General features: G+C 34.8%; 2 protein-coding genes across 3 annotated transcripts; both read left to right on the forward strand.

The window, feature by feature from the left end:
• The first annotated feature begins 8636 nt into the window (after window positions 1–8636).
• Window positions 8637–15873, forward strand: LOC118057551 (peroxisomal membrane protein PEX14). 2 transcript variants are annotated; one of them, XM_035070156.2, is made up of 12 exons: window positions 8637–8886; window positions 9793–10028; window positions 10222–10261; window positions 10385–10581; window positions 10784–10973; window positions 11092–11181; window positions 12848–12921; window positions 13055–13097; window positions 13189–13256; window positions 13934–13972; window positions 14059–14127; window positions 15190–15873. In XM_035070156.2, exons 1-12 carry the CDS (start codon window positions 8832–8834, stop codon window positions 15673–15675), a joined length of 1587 nt encoding a protein of 528 aa, XP_034926047.1. In that variant the 5' UTR covers window positions 8637–8831; the 3' UTR covers window positions 15676–15873. The 2 variants fall into 2 exon arrangements, with proteins under 2 accessions (XP_034926047.1, XP_034926048.1); XM_035070157.2 differs by having other exon boundaries at window positions 8638–8886; window positions 10388–10581.
• A 5467-nt stretch (window positions 15874–21340) lies between these two features.
• Window positions 21341–26178, forward strand: LOC118057406 (1-deoxy-D-xylulose 5-phosphate reductoisomerase, chloroplastic). The gene is made up of 12 exons (XM_035069962.2): window positions 21341–21700; window positions 22016–22194; window positions 22663–22749; window positions 22914–23039; window positions 23124–23186; window positions 23506–23655; window positions 23854–23921; window positions 24291–24402; window positions 24515–24619; window positions 24787–24908; window positions 25184–25330; window positions 25607–26178. Exons 1-12 carry the CDS (start codon window positions 21613–21615, stop codon window positions 25773–25775), a joined length of 1416 nt encoding a protein of 471 aa, XP_034925853.1. The 5' UTR covers window positions 21341–21612; the 3' UTR covers window positions 25776–26178.
• Window positions 26179–26898: the final 720 nt, after the last annotated feature.

Below are 26898 nucleotides of genomic sequence, written 5' to 3' on the forward strand. Positions count from 1 at the left end.
ATTCTGAAATAAATACATCCCTTGCGATCCCTTTTTGAGCTAAATAATTTTTCTTTTTCAAAAAAATAATCCCGACTAAGATCACACCCCACATTGAGGGCAAGTGAAATTTTCAATGATCAAGAAAAATGAAATAAAGCCGTGACAGAAAGCCAAAGGCAAAAAGAGCCCAAGAAACTCAAATTGCTAAGGGCATGCCCAAATCACAAGAAAAAATGATAACTAAGATAAAATGAGTATGCTCTAGCAAAGCAATGAAAAAAAAAAAGAGGGGCAAATCAAAGAAGAGCAGCAAAAGAAATATGATGATGCCAAAATTCAAACTATGATCGTGATCTTCAGTCTTTTGAAACCCTAAAAACACTCTTGAGCCTTATTTTCTTTTCTTTCATAGCCAAAAACCACAGCCTATGTTACGTGGCCTGTAGAAGTCCTTTCTAATCAAGCAAGCAAGCAACCTAGAACAATAAACAATGCTCTCAAAAATTGCAAAGAACACTTTTTCATAAGATTCATGACATCAAGATAAACTACTCATTATTATTCATGCTGATAAAAATAAATGTTAAAAAAGAGACAAGTTTTTTCTCATATAAAAACCTCGAGCTTTTTCTCGAGCCCTTCACTTTGAAACAAAAGGTCATCTTATGACTGAAGATCTCATTGCCAAACACAAGAGCAAATAATCTCTTTTTCAAAAAAGAAAATAACCAAGGAGTTGCAAGATTTCAAAAGCAAATTGTTTTGGACTCATATCAAAATAATTTTTGTTTTTAAAATGCAAGATCAAGATTTCAGATTCGATCAATTCTAGACCCATATCCCTTCACTAAAACTGAAAAGGAGAGAAATAAGACAATGGCCTCTAAAACCTTATTTGTCTCTAAGTCGCTGATAGAGCACACCTTAGGGCAATGACTAATACAAGGGGGCAACATTGTGCTTAGAAGGAAAAATTCTAGAAAAAGGAGATGGAACATTTCCTACAACAAGACAAGGGGGCATTTTGGTTTATGAAATGCAGTTTGATCCTTTCAGCAAGTGACACCGAATGTTTCTAATAGTGAAACGAGGAGTAATGAATGATCCTCTCAAATTATTTGACGAGTAAAACGAAAAAAAACAAAAAATTCTTTAGCAAGCAGTGGGTCACAATGGGCACCACAACAAGGCTGAGTTTGTGCAAACAAATCTGGAAATAGATTACCATGGGCTAACTCGAGTGGGCTAGAAGCCAAGTGACAAAGATGACCCAAATCAGAGGTAGCAAGTCCTCGTCAGTCAAGCAACAAGAAGACTAAGAAGAAATAAGGGCCTATATTTCAAAACAGGTAAAGATGCATGCATATCATCTAAACTTCGAGACATTGAACAATGAGTTTTGTGAATTTCATATGAGAAAATTCCAACGGAATCCATCAAGTGGAAGGCCAACTTGAAATGGCCAAGATTGAAATTGCTTTTGAAAATTTTTCATTTTTTGAGAATTTTTCATCCTGAGCAGGCCGCCCATGAGAATTAGGCCACCTGAAAAATCTCTGTGTTTTTCCACCTTTTTCGAGTTCGCCTTCGAGCCATCGACCATCATAGGTAGTGCATTTCCTATCCTACCTCCATTCGAGCGCGCCTTCGAGCCCTCGTCTTATCTTCATTCGAGCGCGCCTTCGAGCCCTCGCCTCATTTCTTTTCAAGTGTGCCTTCGAGCCCTCGACCATCAAAGGTAGTGCATTTCATATCCTACCTCCTTTTGAGTGCGCCTTTGAGCCCTCACCTCATTTCCTTTCGAGTGCGCCTTTGAATCCTCGACCATTAAAGGTAGTGCATTTCCTATCCTACCTCCTTTTGAGTGCACCTTCGAGCCCTCACCTCATTTCTTTTTTAGTGTGCCTTCGAGCCCTCGACCATCAAAGGTAGTGCATTTCTTATCCTACTTCCTTTTGAGCGCGCCTTTGAGCCCTCACCTCATTTATTTTCGAGTGTGCCTCCGAGCCCTCATTTCCTTTGAGCTTCCATCCTGAAAAAATCCTCGTATTTTTTCCACTGGGCAGGTAACCCATTACAATGTGACCATCTGGGTTGGTAACCCATTACAATATACCAACTGGGCAGGTAACCCATTACAATGTGACCATCTGGGTTGGTAACCCATTACAATATACCAACTAGGCAGGTAACCCATTACAATGTGACCAACTGGGCAGGTAACCCATTACAATGTGACCAACTGGGCAGGTAACCCATTACAATGTGACCATCTGGGTTGGTAACCCATTACAATGTGATCAACTGGGCAGGTAACCTATTACAATGTGACCATCTGGGCTGGTAACCCATTACAATATACCAACTGGGCAGGTAACCCATTACAATGTGACCAACTGGGCAGGTAACCCATTACAATATACCAACTGGGTGGTAACCCATTATAATATACCAACTGGGCTGGTAACCCATTACAATGTGACCAACTGGGCTGGTAACCCATTACAATATACCAACTGGGCAGGTAACCCATTACAATGTGACCACTTGAGCTGGTAACCCATTACAATATGACCAACTGGGCAGGTAACCCATTACAATGTGACTATCCTAAAAAAAAAAAAAATCATCCTCGTATTATTTTTTTTTTCAATCATCGGGCAGGTCGCCTGGAAAAATTAGACCATTCGTGAAATCCTTCGCGTTTCTTTTATCATCGGGCAAGTTGCCCAAAACAATTTGATAAAAAAAAAACAAAAAAAAACAAAAAAAAAACAAAAAAGGTGGATCGTCTTCCAAATGACTTGTTTCTTGGTTTCTACATCTCTTTGTAAAGGTCGTGTGTCAATCTACTATTTTCAAAGTTTTCATAAAAAAAAAAAAAAACAAAACAAAAAATAAGCAATGTGGGTCGTCTTCCAAATGACTTGTTTCTTGATTTCTACATCTCTTTGAAAAGGTCGTGTCAATCTACTGTTTTCAAAGTTTTCAAAAAAAAAATTTTCTTTCTCTATCTACTTTTCTTTATAAATTTACTTACAAAGTTAAAAAAAAATGAAATTTTCTAATATCTTTTCATAGTAATATATTATAAAGAGGGGGCAACTGTCATAACCCAATTTTTGACCATTTTAATTATTATTATTATTATTATTATTATTATTATATTATTATTATTATTATTATTATTATTATTTTATTTATTGAAAAGGATAAAAAAATTGATGAAAAAATAATAATAATGATGATAAGAAAACAAGTAAAATGAAATAAATGAAGAATGAATTAAATTTTGGGTTAAGGGCAATATGATTGGAAGTTTTGGGGTTTAATTAAACTTTGGAATTAATCTAATTAAGCTTAGAATTAATTTATTTAATCCAATTAAGGGTTTAATTGGAGAATTGATAAATTTTTAGACTTAATTAAGCATGAAATTAATTTAATTCATCCAATCAAGGATTTAATTGGAGAATTAATAAGTTTTGAGACTTAATTAAGCTTGGAATTAATTTAATTAATTCAATTAAGGGTTTAATTGGAGAATTGATAAGTTTTGAGGCTTAATTGGACTTGGATTTAATTAAATTAATTAAAGCAGGGACTTAATTGAAGAATTACTAAAGTTTGGGGTTAATCGGGGGGCAGAATTACATCAGGTTAAAGTCCAAGGATTGTTTTGTAAAAAGCGCTGAAATGCAGGGGTCCAATTAAAGTATATCCAAGGGCTTGATTACAAAAATTTCAAAACCTTCAAGGACCAAATCATAAATAGCAGTTGAATGGGAAAACGTTGCCGTTTCTTGGACAAAACTGTTCACTGTCTTCTTCCTCCGTTTCATCGGTTTCCAGCCAACGTTTAAGCTTCATCATTGAAGGCGCTTAAAAGGTCGGTTACAAGGCATTGAGGAGGCCGGTTGTTACCACTGATTTTGGCCTTATAAAAGGAGAGGGAATCGCAACCCACAGGGAGAGGGGGGCATGACAGAACAGAAGTTAAACCCAGACGAATAAATCCAGAAAGCAAAGCAGAAACCCAGAACGCAGAAGACTGAAATAAAGAGGAGAACCGGTTCTGCCATTGTTGTCATCCCTGCAGAAAATCAAACCAAAAACATAGCCAAGAACAGAAAAGACAAAAGCAGAGAAAACAGAGCATAAACCGAGAGGAGGAACAAGAGGAGAAACCTAGTATAAACCGGGGGAGAAAACGCAGAAATACAGAGTGGAAAAAGCATAAATTCACAGAGAAAAAGAAAACATGACAGGCAGCATCGAGAAGATTCAGCTCTGCCATTGCCTCCGTCCCTGCAAACCAAGAAAGACCCAGAATCAATCAAAACAAATTCACAGCAAGCCGATATATTCATCATCTCTTTAGCTCTTGCATCATCTACAAAGCTGCGAAGAAAACGAAAACAGTGAGTATAAAGAAAGGAGACAAGGAGTAGGGGAAATTACAGCGAGAGAGAGATCATAAACAGGGGAAACCAGAGGGGAAGACGAACTACCGAGAGAAGAAGAAGCAGAGGGCAGGAAAGCAAAGGTCGAAGGAGGAATTCCAGTTTCCCAGCGAGGAGCGTGTTCACTGATCTTCGCCCGAAACAATAGCACTCAAGCAGAATAGGTAAGTTTTCTTTAGCTTTCATAGAATAATTCTCTTTCGCCTTCACAGATCAAATAAGTTTGTTAATTACCTCGCACGCGTGTTTCTCTTTCGCCGGCTGGGCTACGGGCTGAGCTGAGCCCAACCATCAATATATATGCTGGGCCAGGCCAGGCCAGGGCCAGCCCCAAAAAAAAAAATAAAAAAACAAAAAAATAAAAAAGGTAGAAAAGTAAAATAAAAAATGTGTATCATGAATAAAAATAATGTAAATTTATTGGTTTATTCACTGACGCCAGAGTCAGGAATAAAAATACCAGTTTAAATTTATATTATTTTTCTTCATTGTATTTTTATTTTATTTAGCTAGAAAAATAAAAAAAAATATGCATGCATAAAAATAAATTTATTTTTATTTGTTCACTGGTGCTAGAGTAGGAAATAAAGAATATTGATCTAATTGTTTTTTAGCTACGAATTTTTATCAACGCCAGAGTTGGAATTATTCGAGCTCGAATATTCACTGACGCCAGAGTCAGGAATATTATAAACAAATCATCATAGCATAAATTAATAAATATTTAGCAATTTAAGACAAAACCAACAATGCAGTCTGCCTTAGGCAAAACATTTAAAGGGTGATAATATCTTCCCTTTTACATAACCAATCCCGAGCCATAGAATCTCTGTTGACCAGTTAGGGTTCCTAGTGACCATAATACTAGGTGGCGACTCCTCAAACAAGACATTTTTCCTTAAAAGAACCGGATGCCAGAAATTTGTTCTTTTCTAAATAATTCAAGAGAATTAGTTTTAGGGCCGCCGCGATGTCGGGTGCGACAGTTATCACAAATTTTAAGAGAGTAGAGAGAAAAAAAAATTCGATGACAATCCACCGAGAAACAACCAACACGCTTTGGCTCTTGAGGAAGAGGACACCACGAGGATCCAATAACACTGTTGCTACCAAATTTTTGACCCATGTTTTTTATATATTTTCAAAAAATCCAAAAATAGAGAAAAACAAAGAAAATCCAAAAAATATGTTTTTTAATATATTTTCGTCATTTTAGCATTTTCAACGTCGTCTAAAAAGAATTTAATTTTTCAAAGGATTTTCAAACGCGTTCGACTTTTCACGCGTCGTTTTTAAAATCATTGATTTTCCTCATCGAGTCGACGTTGATATTGCTCGTTTTCAAAAAATACAAGAAAAAAACAAGAAAAATCAAATTTTACAAAAAAAGAAAGTTAAGGGACCAATTTTGAAAACTTGGCAATATTTTTTGCCTATAAATACTGGTTTCCAACACTTACAAGAGGGGAGGGGCAATTGTGTAAAGAGGAGAGAAACACAAAAAAACCCTAAAAACATAAACTTAACTCTCTACCCATACAAACCAGCCGCCGGCTCCTGACCAAAAAATAGCCTCCGTTCCCCGGGGTCCTTGGTTGGTGTTTTCAGAAGAGAGCCAAGGACCCCCTGATTGATTGCTCCCAACCCGGTTGGGACTTTGCTCTCCCGAAACAGTCGCTGCTGCTTCTCAACCAAAACCCCCCCCTCTGGTTTGATTTTATTTTTTTTTCCTACAGCCGCCGGCCACAAACACAAGCCAAAACAGCTGCTCCCCACCCGGTTTTTTTTTTTCTTCGGAACCAGCCCCCTTTCCCCTTCTCTTCTTCTCATTTTCCCCCGCCGCTCCTTCATCCCCTCTCAACCGGTCTTCTCCGTCAGCAGCAGCATCCTCCACGGACCCAGATCGGTCCGCCGCTCCTTCATCCTCTCTCGCCGGTCGCCTCTCCATCAACATTGGAGGCTTTCCCTCAGTGGCATCTTCTTCCCCCTTCGGTCTCCATCATCAGCCAGCCACACCAGCCTTCCCATCAGCAACGGCTGTTTCCCCTTCGGTTTCCTCTCCCAGCGGCGCCCGAACAGCAGCGCCATCAACATCGTCTTCTTCTCCCTTAGCAGACGGTCACCAGCAACGGCGAAGCAGCACCGACAGATCAGCCGCCTCCCTACCTCCCCCCGATCTCTTCCTCACCATCGACACCGGAGGTTCCTCCAGTAGCAGCCGACACACGGCGCCCACAGACCCACCTCCAAAACAGCCCTGCAGTGGCCACCGCAGCCGGCCATCACCGATCTGCAGCCGGCGCAAGAAGAGGACAGATCTGCAAGAAAAAAAAACAGATCTAAAAATGAAATCAAAAACTTAAAATCAACGGCCTTGTGTGTATCTTTGGGTCTTTGCAGGTGACGGTGACCCCACCGCCGGCGTGGGAAGAAGAGAGGAAGACGTGACCGACCCCCCTGTTTCTTCGGTGTTCCATGTGGCGGCGCGTGAACCCACGCGCCACCAGTGATGGTGGTGCGTGGGGAGACGCGCCGCCGGTGCTCTGCTGTCCTTTGCCTTCACAGAAGTGGTTCCAGCACTGTTAAGGAATTTTTGAAATGGCTGTTTTGTAGTTTTAGAATTGTTTAATGTAATTTTTGCGTAATGTAATTTTTGTTAGTTTTGAGTTTTTGTACTTTGTAAATGATGTAAAAGAAAAGAAAAGAAAAGAAAAGAAAAGAAAAGAAAAGAAAAAGAGAAAGAGAAAGTGATAATAAAAAAAAAAAAAAAGAAATGCTTGTGTGTGCTTGTATGTTTGTTTTTTTATTTATTTATGTCATTGAATTAAAAATTAAAAAAGGATAAAAAGAATTATTTGCTAATTTAAATATGGTTAAATATCTCAAGGACAAATAAAATCAAGTTGTATTTTCCATGAAAATATGAGGACAAGTTTCTACATATATTCGGGGATTTAATAACTGATTTATTCAAGCCTAAGAATTTAATTAATATTTTAAATTTTCAAATCACATCAGAACACGAAGCAGCTTACCTCAGGTAGGGTGTGTTAGGGGTGCTGATACCTTCCCTGACCACAACCAGTCCCTTACCCGCGATCTCTGACAAGACCAGTACATCCGGTTTCCTAGTAGCCCTCAATGAATTACTAGGTGGCGACTCCCTCGAACGAATTCAAAGCAAACGCAACAAACGATGAAAAATCGCCAGCCGATTGCCGCGCGCTGATTATTTATTTTGGGTGCGACAAACACGATGGAAGGAAGTTTGTCACCATCACAATCAGCCACATCTGTTGCTCGAAAACAAAGGAGTGATTGACGCGTTCAACACACGCTTTAATAACTTTTTTTTATCTATCAAATTATCACATTACCCATATATGAAATTACACAGAAGTCCCTGAAAACCAGGCCTTGATAATTTTGATTATAAAGACAATTCGGTTATTATATTGTGCTTTAAAAAGTAAAAAACAAAAAATACCCTTAGACCATATTCAAGTCCTTTTTGCTTTTAAAGGAATTCAAGTAATTTTATTGTGTAAAAACTAAAAAAAAAAAATCAAGCTCTCTCTTAACAAATATAGAATGATAAATAGATTAAGCGAAAAGATCATTTTACCTTCCGGTGCTAGTTTATTAGAATTTTTATTTTTTTTTATCAACGATGAATTTATAATTTTATTATTTAAATCTACAATAAATGTACAGTAATTTGATCTCGCCCCTTTAAGTTTTTGTAATTAGTTTTTACAATTTTTTTTCAATTTATTAGCTCATAGATTTGTTTTTATTTATTTTATAAAACATAAATAATATTTTTTTTTTCTTCTAAATTAAAAAAACATTACAATACATGAAACATATCTATAACGCAATCACTGTTTTTTTTATGTTAAAAAATTAATTTAAAATCCAACCCACAATTTGCACTACTATTTATTGGAATAACAATCAATTTTTTTGTTGGTGTTGATAAACTCCAAGGACTTAGAGGGAGTTATTTAAAGAGCAACAACGCTACTGATGAGAGTGATGGCGGGTAGCTTTTATAGCCGAGGAACCCTAATAGAGAGCATGCAGGTAGATGCTCTAAGGACTAGTTAGTTAGTGTTGATAAACTCTAAGGACTAATATATAATTAACTCTTCCTTTTTTTGGGTTTAAGAAAAAAACTCCCACCAACCAAAAAGAAAAAAATAGCAAGTGATAGGAGCAGAACTTCGAAATGAGCAAAAACTAACTGACTGACAGATAGACACCATTAACGTCATATCTTTATATTCATTATCCTTCACCAGTCTTGATTCTTCCTTTCTCCCCCTTCTCTTTATTTAATTTTCCTTTTGGTTTCAAAATTCAGTCAACGGAGGAGGTTTGAGAATGGCGACTCAATCATCGGAACCTTCTCCTGCAATTCCTGCCCATCAAAACCCAGGTCCCACTTCCATCTTTTATTTTCATCTCGTTTTTCCTTAGGCTTTAGGAAGGAATGATTGAAGTGGTTGCTTTCCTAGTGTCCAGACTTGTAATATGCTGATTTCAATGTTTTTTTTGAAATGGGTGATCTTAATGGGGTATTTGAGACATGGCATGAGATGGATAAGAGAGGTTGTGCACAGGACGTTGATACTTGTATTCTGACGATCAATGGGCTTTTCAGTTACAATAAAGTAGAGAATGCATGTTTTCAATGGGTTTTAGTTCTGAGAAGGTGCATTATACGGATGATGATTCTCCGGTGTTCAATTTAGAAAGGTTTTGCCTTGATAATGGGAATGGTGAGAAAGGAAAGATCTTCAAGTCTCTGCTTGGTTTGGCAATAAGTCAGGATGGGGGGCATTGGGCTAGAATTGAAGGGGAACATCATAGTAGAGCTCTGTTCAAGATTTTATATTTTTAAATTATTTTGCTCTAAATTAAATTAATTATTTCTAAATTAAGAGCAAAATAGTCAAGATTGCTAATTCAATTCATTTCCAGGGTATTTTAAACATAAGAATTGTAATAGGTTGAATTCAAATTTGCTTATGAATTGAATTCAATTTCACTTGTGATTTAATTCCAATCAGACTGTTACGCTTTTAGGTTATTATTATAATTATTATGTGATTGGCAGCTCAATTAATTAATTCATGTCTTAACTACCATTGCAATTGATTGCGGTGTCTTTTGTTTATGGATTACTAATCAAAGATGATTGGTGTAAATGGTTATGTGCAACTTGAATGATTTGGGAGACGACCGATGGGTTATTTGTTTACAGTGTCAAAATCACTTCAAATTTAGGATTATATTAAGCATATGGTTTTTTTTTTTTTTTTTTTAATGCTTTGAGCTACAGAGAATGTACAGCCAACAACTGGGGTTCAGCAGGGTGCTGGGGATGAGGCCATCAAGCAAAGTCCACCATCTGTCTTTGTGAACTCAGAACCTATGCGAGAGGAACAGGTGCAGAATGCTGTAAAGTTTCTTTCGCACCCAAAAGTTAGGGGCTCCCCTGTTATGTATAGAAGATCGTTTCTTGAGAAGAAGGGCCTCACTAAGGAAGAGATAGATGAAGCTTTTCGACGTGTGCCGGTAAATAAGTTATTTTGCTTTTCGGCGTGTGCCTGTAAATAAGTTATTTTCGGCGTGTGCAAGTTATTTTTGTTGGCTCACCTTTTTTCTTACATGCCACGCTGTTTAATCATTTTTTTTTCTTGAGTTTATGGATTCTCAATGTATTTTTATCTGTTCATTCTTCCCCTCTTACATTTTCTGCAAATTGCAGGACCCAACCCCAAGCACACAGGCAACCAGTTCTAGTCAAGGTGTAAGATCTTAGCATGAAAGTGGGATGATTATTATCTTTCTTGATAAGCAGTTCTTGGGATTTCTAAGATTTGTATATCCCTGCATCACTGATTATATTTCGTTTCGTATTATGACAAAAGCAGAGGGTCAGGTGAAATCAACACCAAATGTTCAGCCACCAGCCCCAGCACAAACCCCGCAACCTGTAGCAGCTGCTCCTACTGGTGTCATTTCTACAATGAGGACTTTGACTCAACATCAATTTAACTGGCGTCATGCTGTTTTTGCTGTAGGACTGCTGGCAGTTTCAGGTGCTGGAACAGCTGTGTTAGTTAAGGTATTAAAAAACACTCTCGACAACCACATTGTCATGCTAGTCAACTTGCTGATGCTTAATTTTTGTTTTCTATTTCCAAAGATGGTGTAGGTTGCATCTGTAAGTTTCTTCTACCCATTGTTGTGTAAATTTATGCACCGGGTTCTTAAGGTTCTACATGTTAACTTTCATGACACAAATAGATAACTTATTTCTTGTTCAGAAAACTATTATTCCCAGGCTGAAGTCTTGGATACGCAAGATTGTGTTGGAAGAAGAAGATGACAGCGTGATGAAAACTAATACAAAGCTAAGTTTGGCAGAAGAAGCAGCGGCAGCTGCCAAAGCAGCAGCAGCTGCGGCTGCTGATGTTGCAAGAGCGAGCCAGGAAATGTTGAATTCGAAAAATGAAGGTGGGATAGTGATAGAATTATTATTGTTTTTCATTTCCAGCACTGGTTTCTTTAAATGCTTTCTGATTATTATTATTATTATTATTATTTTGTAACCTTCTTGATTTACTCCTTTCAGAGAAGAGATGCTTCAAGGAATTTATGAATATGTTAGATGTGCAAGTACAGGAAATGAAGTCAATGAGTGCTGCTATACATAGATTGGAAGGTAAGAAGATGTTGCTTTGACATCAAAACCATATTTCTTTCTATGTGCTGCATATGCATGGTTGTTGAGATGCTCGCTTTTGTCCTTGTCTGTAGCAGTTCCCATTAAGAATTTCGATTTGTCAATGGTGTATTTGTGGAAGAACTTTCTGTCAGTGGTGCTTTCAGAGCTGCTAGGCACATAATTGCCATTTTTACATGCATCTAGGTATTAAGGCATCAATACCTAGATGGGAATTGCCATTTTTACATGCCATTTTTAAATGCAATAGAGTGTGAGACTCCCTTGTAGATGTTGCTCTTTGCCAGCATTATAGGTTGTGAGAAAAAATAAAACAAAGATATCTTTTCATTTGGTGGAAATGCATTTTGGAGTGCAGAATGCTTGATGTTGATGATCGCATAAACTTTAAGACATTCATGGAAGATTGTGTTATTTTGACACTCTTGTTCAATGACTTTTAAGGCTGAACTAGTTGTAAATGATTCATTCCAGAATTCTGAAAACTTTTTGTAAAGTTGGTTCTTTTTCAACTAGTTCAGTAATGTCTTCTTGGCTGATCATTTTCAATTTCTATGGTGCATGTCACCCATATTGATGCTGGAGCAAATCCTAAACAATAGTTTAAATTTGATAAGTTATTGTAGCACAGTGGTGTAGTGTACTGCAGCAGCTATAGTATGAATTTGGCTTTGTCCTTTACTAGTCTATTAATAATAGTTAAGCCCTAGATACTTGTAGGAAAAGGATTCATTAGTCTTGGTCACCAAGTAAAATAACTCAACCTCCAAGGAAATATTTAAAAGGTAACATGCTAATCATGTGACTTGTAATTAATTAAATTACACATTTATAGTGAAAACCTGCATGCTTGGTAGATTGGAAACACAGGATCGTAATCTACATTTGTAGGTATGTCACATTGTAACTGTTTGTAGTTTTGAATACATGCATCTCTAATTTGGCATAAAATGTCATGTGAAAGTCATGACTCCTAAATAATGGGGCCTGTGGTCTCTTGTTGCTTATCCAGGAAAGCTAAAGTTAAACCTAGAGAGAACAAGAGGATTGTTTCTTGCATAGTTTTGTTCGTTTTTAATAAAGTATGCTTTTACTAGATTTTGCTATGCTTATATGACATTTTATTAAGTTAAAAATTGTATGAAAAATTAAAAAAAATGTTTAAATGAACTGCATTATTTTTTATTTTTCTTGGTTGTCAGCCAGTTATGAATGAAATAAATGGCCGCAGTAGTCATAGCTCTTGTGCATGTGGCAGTTGGTTGTTGATACTGCTCAATTTTGTTGCTCTTTACATGTCTTGGAACTTGTTATTATATGCATTAAAAAGTTATCTGGCTTATTGCCTGAGTAAACTGCTTGGTTGTATCCCAGATGCTTAAGGTGGTGCTTTGTTAAGTAAAATTATTGCATTGAGTGTGATTGAAATTATGTAAAGTCTTTATGCTTCAGTGTTGGTTGGGGAGTCTGGGTGCCCTATAACATGTGACACTGGTGAGAGGCCTTGAGAAAAATAATTGTAGCTTCTGGCCTTCCTTTTGATTTCCTATCTTTTATCTTGTAATGTTTTGAGATTTGTGGGAAACATGTCTTAACACTATAAGAAGATCTGTTCATCTACAGTGTTTTTTTTTTGTCTCATCAGGACAAACAGATTACTGTGTGAGAAAGTCTCTTGCTGATCAAGAAGATTATAGAGCATCAGTGGCAAATCCAAAGGTGAGCATAACTTAGGTGTGCACTGGACACTGAAAACTTCATGATTTGGAATGAAAGTTTGCATTATAAATTCTGTGACATAAGTTTTGAGCTCGGCAATTTGAGGTTCTTAATGTTTCTTTCTTTTTATCAGCAAACATATACCAATGGCAAGGCAGAGTTTGATTGGCGTTCAGGTTATTTTCCAGCGATTTCAGTTTTGGTTCTTGTTTTCTTTTTTTCTTTGGTTTTGATTTCCATGTCATGTAATCAGAGTTTTATGGACAGGGAGATCTTCATCACAGCCCATGTCTGCTCAAGCCTCTGTTGCAGCACACCCAAAGTCATATATGGAGGTAAGAAATAGTGTAACAAATTTGTTCAAAGTGTATTGGAGGCTGGCATCCATAGGAATTAATCCTCCTGTGGATTGTAGTGGAGCAGTGGTCAATTGTTTGCATGATGCTGGTGTTTTTGCAGAGAAACGAGGATGCAACTTTTTTTATTTTTTTAATATTTTGGTGAATAGGATCATATTTCATTAATTAATAACAGGGATGCAATGGCATAAATTTTCCTTTTTATTTTTCAGGTTTGATGTAAGGTCTTTACTCTTTGGAATCCTACTTGGACATTTTTGAATGGTTTCTAAGTTTTGATATTTAACTAACTTGGTCAAACAATTAAACAGTTTCAAGTTTATTGAAGATGGGAATTATTGAAACATTTCATAACTTTGTACCCTTCTGTAGCAACGGAAGCCCAAGTCAGCATTGCTACTTTAAAGAAAAATGGCTAAAATCTTAAACATTGAACAGAGAAATCATCTTTCTAGAGATTTCTTAACTGTACGAGTTTAATGTTTCATATTCTAACTGGAATCTGAGATGTCTGAATTTTACCACTATTCATATTGTGTGATTTTCTTCTTGTATGATAAATATGGATGAATAAGAAATAACTATTTCATATGCTGTTGGATTCAGTAGCAAATAGTAGAATTCCGCTAACTATTTTGGTAATTATGTTGCAGATCATGGACCAGAGAGGGGAGAAACCTGCCAATATCAGAGTAAGTCAAACCTATTTTTTACACTGAAATTAGCTTCCTTTGTTGTGAGTGCCATGCTAATCTTGTCATCCTGGATTTATATGCAGGATATCAATGATCAACCACCCAACCCTTATCAGCAAATTTCAAATCCTCGCATAGCATCTGGAACTAAGGTGTGCTTTTTAGAAGTTTTGCATTAGCATTCTAATGCAGCATCATTTAATGAATGAAACAAGCACAAGCAGCGAACCAATTTTCTGAACACTCAAATTATTGATCAATCAAATTCATGCCGCCCTTTCTAATGTTCTAATAGAGTGAATGGTTTAGGCACCGAAGTTAGGAAAATCTAAACCTAATAGGATTAGGAAAACTAAACTATAGGAAAATTTACCAAATAAGAAACATAACTAGTTTCCTTGTAAAACCATTTTAGCTACTAAGTAGAAAATAACGAAATTTAATTAAAAAGTTTTGTATTATCATATACAGAACCAAACTTCCTATTTAGCCAAATATTAATTCCCGGGGGAGTGTTTTCTCATTCTACATCACTTTCCTTCTTTTTCAATGGATCCATAGGTTAATAGGGTTTTTATCTATTTAGTTGGCCATGTAAATGCAGAGCTTCTACCTGTCTAGATGCGAGCATTAACTTATTGAAATAAAGGAACTCCTGAATGTTGTGAGTATTTGACAAGGTGTTTCTTGGTTCTCCATTACTTTCCTTCTTTTCCAATAGAATCATATGCATTATGTGGATTTTGTTTTTTGGATTCAGTTGGTCATGTTAGGAATGAAAATCTGAAACTGCTTCCAGTCTTCAGAGAGTTTCAATCCCCTGTCTAGCTTACACTCTTCTGATTTAAAACCCCTGGATTGCTATAAGTGGGGCATGATATGTTATTAAATTATTCATTTGACAAGAGTAGTGCTAAAATTAGCAAAAAAGAAAAGGCCTTACAAATTGATGTGGCATCTACTTTTCCACCGCCCAGTATCGCTGAATGCATCATATCTCATTCTAATGGATGAATAAGAAGTAGCTCTAAGTTGACACAGATTTTTGAGTTCACTCTTAAAAACAGAATCCATTCTTCCAGCTTGAGATTTATAACTTGGAAAAATACATCTTCATATTTTTAAACTCTTGCAAAATACATTGCATAACAAGAATCTTCTTAGAGTTTTTGAATTCACATCAAAGCTAACTGCTCCTCTACCCTTCTGAGTAGCCCTGGGAGGTTGGTCGAGCTCAAAACAACTCAAGCCAAGTGCTTGAGTCTCAAGTGGGCAGAGAAGGTTTGAATTCCAATGTACAAGACAGTGGTTTCGATCAGTTGGATGGTGAGGGCACTGAACCCTGGTGGCAGCAGAAAAATGCCGGAATCATGGAGATAGAAAATGGAGATGAAATAAAAGCTGGACCTTTTGGTGCACAAACCAGCGAGCAACCAGTTAGGCGTGCATGGGTCCCTCCACAGCCACCCCCTGTCGTGATGCCTGAAGCAGCTGAAGCCATTAGACGACCAAAACAATCAATTCATAAAGAACAGTCAGAAGATGATCAATCTGTGTCTCATCCAATAGACATAGCTAATGTGCTACAGAAGATAACAAAAGTATCAGAATCAGGAGGTGCAGTGGAGATTAATGGTGGGGGGTCAGTGCTGAACTCAAGTGAGATACAGGAGGAGCAAGAACAAATCCATGATAACTAAAGCAGAGTTTGATTTGCATGATCTAACCGATCCAAGGTACAGTTGTGTTTGAAACAACTGCCTGAGAATACTTCTGAGCAACATGGGACAATCAATTTGATTCCACATGTAATTATGTGCTAAACTTTACTCTTTTAGACTGTATCTGGAGTTCATTTTCATGAGAATAAAGTATGAATACTGGACAATGTTCTTGTACACTTGTTGTGTGCTTAGTGTTTTGTACTGCACTCCCATTAAGCTCACCGAGGATACGTGAGTTTTGCTTGTCTGTTCAGTATCAAAGCTTGGCGTACCATGTTATTAAATAATTTAGGTCTTTTTTCCCCACAGCTATACACCAGGCTACCCCTCTGAAAGCTCCATCTTTCTGAGCGTTTAATAATTGGTTTTTTTTTTTTTAATTTAAAAAACTATATAAAAATAATATTTTTTTTTTTTAAAATATATTTTTAATAACAAGACATAATATAAAAATAATTTTTCATGAAAAAAAAAAAAAAGGAAAGTGGTACAGGCCAGCGGAAGCAGAAATTTAAGCTAGGAAAATTTCTTGAAATCCCTGGTGTGCAATCACCCTCCTATCATCATCATCATCATCAAGTACCAACACGTCGAGACCTAATCGTTGCTTTGTTCCTTGATGTTTTCGTTTTAGTTTTCCTGTTTTCTTGTTCTCTTAGCGTTGGCCTTGGTTAAAAATGCATGGCTTTTGATTTTCTTATCTTTTTATTATTATTATTATTATTAACAAAACCTAATTTACCTATCACTGTAGCTCTATATTTATTTGGCACTGTTCAGGAGTATAATGGTAATTTTGTTTCTCTACTTAAAAAACTATGCATTGGCTTCTAATGGTAATTAAAATCTTTTTATATGTTCATTTATCATTTTCTAATTAATTAGGAACAAGTAAGTATTTTATTTATCTTGTGCCGTGAAATAACCAGAATATTATTGGAAATAAAAAATTTAAATCCGGCATAAAATAATATTTTTATGTTTTTACTATGATTTTTTTTGTTATTACAATTTAAGCTAAGAGGAAATTTATATTTGGCCAAATAAAATATAATAATAAACAATTACAATACATAGTAAAACAACGAAAATACTTTTAAATAAAAAAAATTTAAGTCTAAGGTTAAAAGGTATTTTTTTATTTTTTACAAAGGTTTTTGTAATTAGAAAGTCAACCTATGAACACTTCTGTATTTAGCTAAACTAGGAAAAAAAAATAAGGTGTGAACATGTGGCACACCCGGGAGCGTGTGGGAGACACTCATATCCATCGAGTAGTGCGTACAATGCCTCCCATCATAAAAAAAAAAAAAAAAAAACCCTTTCCATTGTGTTTTTTGAAGTGTTGTCATGTCCTTTTCCTATTGATGCAATGTGTATCTTCACTGGTGGTCTGGTTTGTTTTAAGTGTATCTTTATTTTTTTTCCTTTCTCTCTCTTCTGTCTCAGAAATTACAGTTTGCCCCTCTTAGTTATTGGTACTTCAACTTCAGGACCTATTCTTTTGATTTTTTCAGTTTTATCTTGGTCTTTTTGTAGAAATTTTATATGTTTTCAATTTTATCCTTAAATCTGAATTTACAAAATATTATATTCTACAAATTAGTACTTATTATTTGGATTTATAAATTTTTTCCTTGGCTTTTTGTAAAAGTGCTATTGGTTTTCAATTTTATTTTTTATATGTTTTTTCAATTTGATCCTTGTTATTTTGATTCTTGATTTTTTTTTCTTGGCACTTTTGCAAGTTATTATTATTTTTAATTTCACCCTTTAATTGAATATAAAATTTATTTTTATTTTTATTTTGATCATCACTCTTTTAATTTCTATTTTTTAAATTCTTTTTGTATAATTAAAATTCAATTTTCAATTTTATTCTTCAATATATAATTTATTGGGTGAGAATTGAACTTCATGATTTTTCTAGATTGGATGCTTCATGTTTAATGACACGAATCATGAGTTCGAAAAATTAACATAATTTTCTTATAGAAAAAAAAGGAGATTTATAATTCTTTTTATTTTTTTATTAAGTTATTCTAATAACATGATCTAAGTCACAGATTTGATGGGATATTCCAGGTTGACTCAACCTTAATTAACATAGTTACATGTTTATGATGACCGGTTTTTTATATCTTTTTTTTTACACCATTTCAAAACCTAAACTTATTTTATAAATTAAAAAAAATAGTATAGTCCCTTGACAAAATACGAACATGGGGCTAGCTATTACAGCTACAGTTTGCATGCTTGTCATTGCTCATTTGCTATTGCTACGTGAGATGGGATTTGCTTCCAAGCATGGAAAATGTATTATGATTTTATAGACATGTATATTTTAGTGGTTGCTCTCACATGCTGTTATTAATCTATTGCTTCTTTTGTTTTTTCTTCTACTAACTAAGAAGTACGTACCAAATCATAAATATTCGAGCTTAATCATCTGATTTTTTTTTTTCTCATTTAATAATTCTGCATTCAATAATAGCTTGAAAGAAAACAGATATTCATGTTGGGAAATCTAGTTTAAAAATTGGATTTGTGATAGTGGGCCGACCATCTTCAAAATATGTCGATGAATGTTGCTTAATTTCTTATCTATTTAGTGTTTGTTTAGCTTGAAGATGTGATGATTTTATTTAAAAGTATTATCTTTTTAAAGTATAAATCACATTTCTAGAAATCAAAAATACATGTTTTTTGTGTAGATCCCACAAAAAAAAAAAAAAAAAAATCAAAGCCACCTCCAAACCAAATACTCTTTTAATGACCGACCCCTTCCAATTTGCTTAATATTTTTAATGCTGATTCTTTAAAACAAAATTGGCTAAATATTATTTTATTTTGAGTTTTTGTATTATACAACACTGGGTATTAAATACTATCAGATAAGGTTGTAATGAATTTTGTTACTGAAATAATAGTTAAAAACTTGTGTCGACATATTTTTCCAGTATTAAACATTAAAGAACGAGGCTGCTATTACCACAAGTTTTAATTGTTTGAAGCATATGGCAAAATAAAGGGAGTAAAAGATACTTTACCCTTTTAATATTTCAACCACAAACATTTCAGCTCCCTATTTTGTCCCATGGAACATAAAATAGAAAGAGGATATATATATATATATATATATATATATATATATATAACAAAAAAAAAAAAACTTTAGGATTAGATGAAGCATTCCATGACTGCGTCTTATATGGGTTTGAATGTGGGTTTTTCTTTTGGGCTTGATATTGATGGAGAGATCAGTGCTTCTGCTTTGTATAAAAAAATTGGTGTGTGTCATGAACCAAACCGAAATTAAGTTCACTAGAAAATAAAAAAAAAATCCTAAAAAAATAATATAATTTTTAATTTTTAATATAAAATAACTGAACTGAAATCAAACCAAAACTAAACTGAATCGAATCTAAACTGGTCAGTTGGGTTTCAGTTTTGAATATAAAATAACCAAATTGAACGAACTAAAATCGATCAGTTAGAATTCAGTTTTTAATATAAAATAACTAAATAGAAGCTAGTTGGTTGGAACCGATTTTGATTTGGTTTAGGTTCTATTTTTTTATATTTTATAAAATTTTAATTTATATAAATAAAAATCGAACCAAATAAAAAATAATCATCCAACCAATAAATTTGCATCCGATTTCTCCTCGCTTTAAGAAATCTAAAGTTTGAACAAGAAAAAAAAAACAGATAGATGAAATTAAGTGTCACTGTTTTATGATGCAGACAAGAAGCCAAAGCTCAGGAGAGGAAGGATCTTAACTTCCTACAAACTCAAGATACCTTTATTATATGTATAGTTCTAACACATCAATATTTGCCACTTCCTGCTGTCCCGCCACTGTTTCATTCGCTAGCTGCATAAATTAGGACGATTCATGTTCTTAATTTGTAGCTATATATGCATGAATGTCCTTTGATGTTGATTTTATATCCTGCTGTCCCAGCACAGAAAATATCTAGTTAATATTTAGGTCAATATTCCATGGAATCATTTCTTTTGAGTTTTATATATATATATATATATATATATATATATATATATATATATATATAATCTGTATTGTTTGCTCTTCAGTTGGGATGTATTTGATTAATTGATAATTATTGGGGTAGAGAGCTACTTCTTTGGTAAAACAATCTAAATTGTATGGTGAGCATCAAAAACCAACATGATCATACCTCGGCATAAAAGCCAAACAAGACTAATGAAGCATTAATAAATTCAAAAAAGTAAATTTCATATTTAATAGGAATGATAATTTAATTCAAACTCAAAAGATACTAATTTAAACCACTCGAATGAGTATATTTTTTTAGATAATTATATTATTTGATAAGTAATGAATAGAATATAAATATTTTTATTTTTAAACTTTACCCCAATCTACTCAAATCTATTAAGATATATAATTGAATAATATAAATGCACATGTAGAATTTTTGTGTTTTCTTAATCTAATGTAATATATTTATATCACAAAATTAACTTAATATATATATGTGTGTGTGTGTGTGTGTGTGTGTGTGTGTCTACACACACTTTAAATATTATATTATTATTTTATTTATTTGAATAATAGAAACCTCATAAATAAAATATAAATATATAATTTTCTTTACTCAATAAATAATAAATAAAATATAAATATAAGAAAAAAAAATTAATATACGTATAGTCGTTGCCCACCCTACTATTTAATCAATTGTACACCCCACTGAAAACAGAACTCCAGCGATTATAGCACTCCAAGGCAGGATAGGTGCTCGAATTCACAACACACAGTCGCCCATTGGAAAATGGAAATGGCCTTTTATATTCGTAGCTGCAGAAACTCATTGACACGGTTTTGGGAAATGAAAACGGCCCGTATACCATGAAATATTATTGAGTTTTTAATACAGTGAATTGCAGAGAAAAGAAAAGATAAATGGGAAATTTCTAGTTTTTAAGAAGATAAATTTGTTCTTGATGCATAAAACACTAAGAACAGCTTCCCACTCAAACTTGAATGGATAAAAAGAGTAAATGAATAAAAAAAAGAAGAGGAAGGAAGATTATGGGAGCATAAAACACCCACCACCCAACAGATTCCCACTCAAACTTGAATTGATCTTAGTGTTCTTGATACATAAAACACTAAGATCAATTCAATATTATCTTCAAAAGTTGATAAATTACTAAGAAAATCCATCAATATTACCCTTATTTGTTGAAATTATGGGAGCATGTTACTGTTATTGCATCACAGTTTTGGAAGGCGATCTAAGGACAGTGAATGTGTTAACTATCGTTGACTCGTAAGAAGAAAACTGTTAAATGCTGAGAGTATCAACATTACTGAAGAAGGACAGGATCCTGACTCCAGAAAACCTAAACTAAATTCCGCAACATGATTTGATTCCTGTCTCGGATTAATCACCCACCACCCCATGTTCAACGCTGACCTTTTTTTGTTTTTTTTTTTTTTTAAGATAGTATTTGGAAATCTGATGGTTAAAAATAAATGAAAATAACATCTTTTTATTTTTTTTAAATAACAAACAACCACTTTATCCAATCTTGCCCACTCCCCAGCTTTCCTCTAGAAAATAAAATTATAAGAAAGCCAAAAAAACAAAAAAACACCCCCACAATCCACTAGCCACACATATCTTTCTTTAAATTAGTAGTGCTCAGTACTGTTATTTTTTGTTTGGTGCGCATGCTTTGTCATTAATACTATTTTGTCCATGGCTATATTAGTCTGGACTCCTACTTGTAATTTTGTTCAAGAAAAAGAAAAGGATTACATTTTTCTACTCTCTTCTTTCTCTCTCAAATTCTTTGGACTTTGAATTCTTGAGCCACAAAATTAAGCGACAGTACTGGTATTAACTAACTAAGACAAGATGGCACTTAATTTTCTTTCTCCAGCTGAAATGAAGGCTATCTCTTTCTTGGATTCTACTAAATCCAATTACATACCTAAGCTTCCAGGTTTTTTTTTCCTACTCTTGTTTCTGTCTTTACTTTTCTGGGTTTTCCTTTTTGTTTCCAAGAAAGAAAGCTGGAAAGTGTTTTAGGAGGTAATGAACAAGAAAGTTGGATAATTTTGCTTTTTGGGTGTCATAGAAAAGGTTAAACACTAGAGAAAATTATGAATCTTTTGCTTTATGTATGAAAACGACTTTTTGGGTGACTCTTCAGTTTAACAACGGATAGTTTTGTCGAAGACTTTGATTTCAATTTCATTGTTTTTGTCGTAGAAATGAAAAGGTTTGAAACTTTGGTTCTTGGTGGTGCCTAATATAGGTAGGCTTGGTTTGAAGAGGAAGGATAGTGGAGGGAGAAGAATTCAATGTTCTGTTCAGAATCAGTATCAGCCACCTCCAGCTTGGCCAGGAACAGCGTTTCCAGAACCTGGACGCAAGACCTGGGATGGTCCTAAGCCTATATCAATTGTTGGATCTACTGGTTCCATTGGAACTCAGGTAGTTATATAATTTGGATATCAAACAAACTGTCCCAGTTAATGCAATTACATTTATGCTTTAAGGTTCTACTTAATTAGCTGCTGGTTTTTGAATATTTTGAAAGAGGATAAGCCAATGAGGCAGAAAAGCTCATGCGATAGGAGGTTCATTGTTTCTGCTTGATAACATTCTCTTTAAAGGAAGAGGGGATGGTCGCTCTTAGCTTTCATTTTATGATAATTTGATTTTGGATGAATGTAGCCTTTATTGGGGTTGGGTATCCTCACTTTTTATTAGGTCAATCGCTTAACCAAGAATAATTATCATTCTTCAATGTGCGTTGTCTTGTTTTTTTTTTTTTTTTTTTCTCAGATTTTTCTTCTTTTTTTCTCCAATATTTACGTTTAGTTATTCAAATCGAAAAAAATATAAGGCTGTGTAAACAAGTTCTATCCCTTCATGTTCAATCATTTGTATATCTCGCAGACATTGGACATAGTAACAGAGAATCCAGATAAATTCACAGTCGTGGCACTGGCAGCTGGTTCAAATGTTACTCTTCTTGCTGATCAGGTAATCAGACGGTTTTATGTTGTAAAGAACTTGCAATACCTTGATTGACAGATTATGTGTTTTGAGCAGTGTGATTCCCAATCCATTCTTTAATTGAGTATTAAAACTGATGGCCTTTTCTCTCTCTCTGGCTTTTTCACTTTTTTCTTTTTTTGGTTGTACAGGTGAGGAGATTCAAACCTCAACTAGTTGCTGTTAGAAATGAGTCATTAGTTGATGAACTCAAAGAGGCTCTGGCTGATGTCGAGGAAAAGCCTGAGATTATTCCTGGGGAGCAAGGAGTTATCGAGGTAGAATAACATCACATCTTTCTCTCAGTTTGTTTTGCTGGTGAAGCTCATCTTGTTATTAATTGCCAATTGACTTCTTTTCAGGTTGCTCGCCATCCAGATGCTGTCAGTGTAGTTACAGGAATAGTAGGTTGTGCAGGCCTAAAGGTGAAACCACAATCTGATTGATCTTCTCTATTTAGTCTTTTTGCTCCATATAATCCAGAATATCTAAAATCTTTCTCGGGCTAGGATTTCATACGAGGGCTTTTAAAATAGGGAAAAAGTTGAGTGGTTTTTGAATATGTGATTTTGTGCTTTCCTCTTTTCATATTTTTCACTAAAGATGGCGTTCTCTTTACTATCTTATCAATTGTCAAGGTACTTGTTGAGGATTTGATATCAGTATTAAGGGGACAACCGATGTTTGTCAATTATTACTGACATGAAACTAACCTAGCATAGTTTCTCTCTTCATCTCTTTCAGCCTACGGTTGCTGCAATAGAAGCAGGAAAAGACATATGCTTGGCCAATAAAGAGACACTAATTGCTGGAGGTCCTTTTGTCCTCCCTCTTGCTCACAAACATAACGTAAAAATTCTTCCAGCTGATTCTGAACATTCTGCCATTTTTCAGGTATGAAAATATATTTATGCTGATAGTTGAGGCTTATCTGTTTAGATATAGATCTCAAATGCTTCGGCTAACATTTGAGCCCTAATTGGCAGTTCTTATCTGTACCATTTTCATGATCTTTGATCATTCTGTTAATGAATATAATCAATTCCATAAATATTAACTAGATAGAACTCAAAAGATATCTTCTTTCTTCAGTGTATTCAGGGCCTGCCTGAGGGTGCATTGCGGCGCATCATTTTAACTGCTTCTGGTGGGGCTTTCAGGTGTGAAATCATAATTTAATCTATAATCTTCAAGTTTTTAAGTTGAAATCTAAATGGGGCTTCGGTATTTTCTTTGGATATCTTGTCTGATTAATTATGTTTCAGAACTATAGATGTGTTCAGTAATTTGAAAAGTTTTGAATGTTGAAGACATGTTTTCTTGGGCTCCAGAACCTTTAACTTGATTTACTTGCACCTCTATCTTCACATCTGTTTTCTCTTAAACTGCGAAGGTGACTTAAATTAATAAATTGACATCATCATATTGTCAGTAAAGACAATATTCTGGATGTTGCAGCTTCATCTTAAACCATGTAAAATTATATGAAGCTGGGTTTAACTATTTGGTCATTTCCTTGGTGATCACAGGGACTGGCCTGTTGAAAAATTGAAAGAAGTTAAAGTAGCTGATGCTTTGAAGCATCCCAACTGGAGTATGGGTAAAAAGATTACTGTAGACTCTGCTACCCTTTTCAACAAGGTTTGTTTGTGTTACCTTCTTGATTCTGAATTGCAATCACCATTTATGTATGGATATATTTCTGGAATATGGTTAAAAGGTTGCAGTTATTTATTTATTTTTGTTTTGACAGGGTTTAGAAGTCATTGAAGCCCACTATTTGTTTGGAGCCGATTATGATAATATTGATATCGTAATTCATCCACAGTCTATAATACATTCAATGATTGAAACACAGGTCTGACTCTAGAACTTTTTCTTGTTAGCTGGCTTCCCCTAACTTATTGCGCGTTCTGGCAGAGGCTCAATTGCCCATTTAAAATTTCTAGAGGCTTTGGACTATATACTGGACATATGCAAACTTGTTCTTTCCTCATCTTTGCATTGCCATCTGTTTCCTCACAGGATTCATCTGTTCTTGCACAATTGGGGTGGCCTGATATGCGCTTGCCTATCCTTTACACCATGTCATGGCCAGAGAGAGTTTACTGTTCTGAAATTACTTGGCCTCGCCTTGATCTTTGCAAGTTAGTAGCCTTTTTTCCCTTTCAAACTATAGTTTTAACACTTCCTTTTCTTTTCTTTGTTTTCTTTTTTCTTTTTGTTTTTTGGATGTGATAGCCAATCCAATATATGAAACTTCCCAGACATGATTGCATAAGCTGTATGCCTTTACATTCTAGCTGAGCCGAAGTGACAGACATGGAATTTGATATCGGTCTAGAAGCACAAACACGCCGACTACTCCTTTTTAATAATTATTATTATTTTTATTTAATATTAAATTAAATGGACGATGCAGGCTTGGATCACTAACTTTTAAAGCTCCCGACAACGTAAAATACCCATCTATGGATCTTGCCTATACTGCTGGACGGGCTGGAGGCACCATGACAGGAGTCCTCAGTGCTGCTAATGAGAAAGCTGTAGAAATGTTCATTGATGAAAAGTATGTATTCATGCTATTTATTCCTTTAATCTAAAATATGCTGATGATAACAACAGCTTGTAGCAGCACCATTTTACTGCATAGCAATTTTCAGGAGGTTCAAAAATCTTATAAACAGTTAATTGTCTTAGCTATTTTTATGGTAAATAGCGGTGTGAGTCACCCAGAAAATGTCATAAATACAGTAGCAGTGATTGTAAGAAGCTGCACTATGTCAGTTGATGCATTAGGTTTGAGTCCTCAGCTAACAAATAGTTTACCTGTTTTTCTTTTCAGGATAAGCTATCTTGACATTTTCAAGGTTGTGGAGCTAACATGTGATAAGCACCAAGCAGAATTTGTGGCCTCACCCTCTCTGGAGGAAATTATACATTATGACTTGTGGGCACGAGAATTCGCCGCTAGCTTGCAACACTCCTCTGGTCCAAGTCCTGTTCTTGCTTGATTGCCCGCATGCCAATCCCATGACGAGCAAGCGTCTAATTTTGAAAGGATCTTGAAAGTTACGGCCTGAATTTTCCACGGAAACGAGGATAAAAAATGCATTTTGCACTTAAGAGAGGAAAAATAAAGATCTCTTTATGGTCTTACACAACCATCTCTCGAGAATAAAACCATGATGAGCATTACTTGTATTCCCTTCCAAAGATCTTGGGTTGGCTGGCATCTTTTTCCAAGTCTAGCTGTTGGAATTCTTTACTATGAAGCTTTGTAATCTTGTAATTAAGGTTCTTGGATTAACGTAAATTAGTTTCCAGGTGAGTTTATTTCCATGTTCACATAAATCTACGTCCATGTAAACCAGCAAATTAAGGGTCCCAAGTCGAAGTTTATGCTTTGAGTGTAAAGTGCCTCGTTCATCCACAACTTTCACTTGGGATTTTGAAGCGTGGAAGAGACCGACTGTAATCCATTCCAAAACACGAGAGAAATGGACATGAAAGGGTAAAGCAAGGAAAAGAGTTAACCAGTGAAGCTCAATTGGTACAGGTGTTCATTGACATAAAAGGGGTAAAGGGAGGCAAAGGAGATGATCATCGAGTTGTAACTCAATCTCATTAAAAATAGTATTGAGTTTGAATCAGAAAAGGCGAGTTCAAACGTGCTTCTATGAATGAGGTCATTTCACAATTTGACCTTACCGACAACCATTATTAACCAAAATTAAAATAGGAGGGATTAAAAGATTAAAAAAAAAAAGAAACTAAATGTCCTTAACATTTCATTTTCATTGTACTGTACTCCCATTTCTACACGTAATATAATTATTATTTTACCTTAGGGGTAGAAAAGTTTTCTCCATTAAACTCATTAGTCATTACAAGCATAAATAAAGTTAATTGATCTTTTTATAGTTTTATTTTATAGTGTAATTACTAAATTACTATTAAAAGTAAAAAACATTAAACTTAATTCAAGAAGTTTTTTGAAATTTTCACTTTCTTTTGCATAGTACAATGACTTTATAAAATTAAAATTTCTTGGCTTTGTGTAAAAGGGCAATTTCAACATTTTGTTCTGATCATTTTATAATTTTTATATAAGGTCAAGAGTAATTAAATCTTTTA

This window comes from Populus alba, chromosome 15 (assembly GCF_005239225.2).
Source record: "Populus alba chromosome 15, ASM523922v2, whole genome shotgun sequence".
Taxonomy (NCBI): Eukaryota; Viridiplantae; Streptophyta; class Magnoliopsida; order Malpighiales; family Salicaceae; genus Populus; species Populus alba.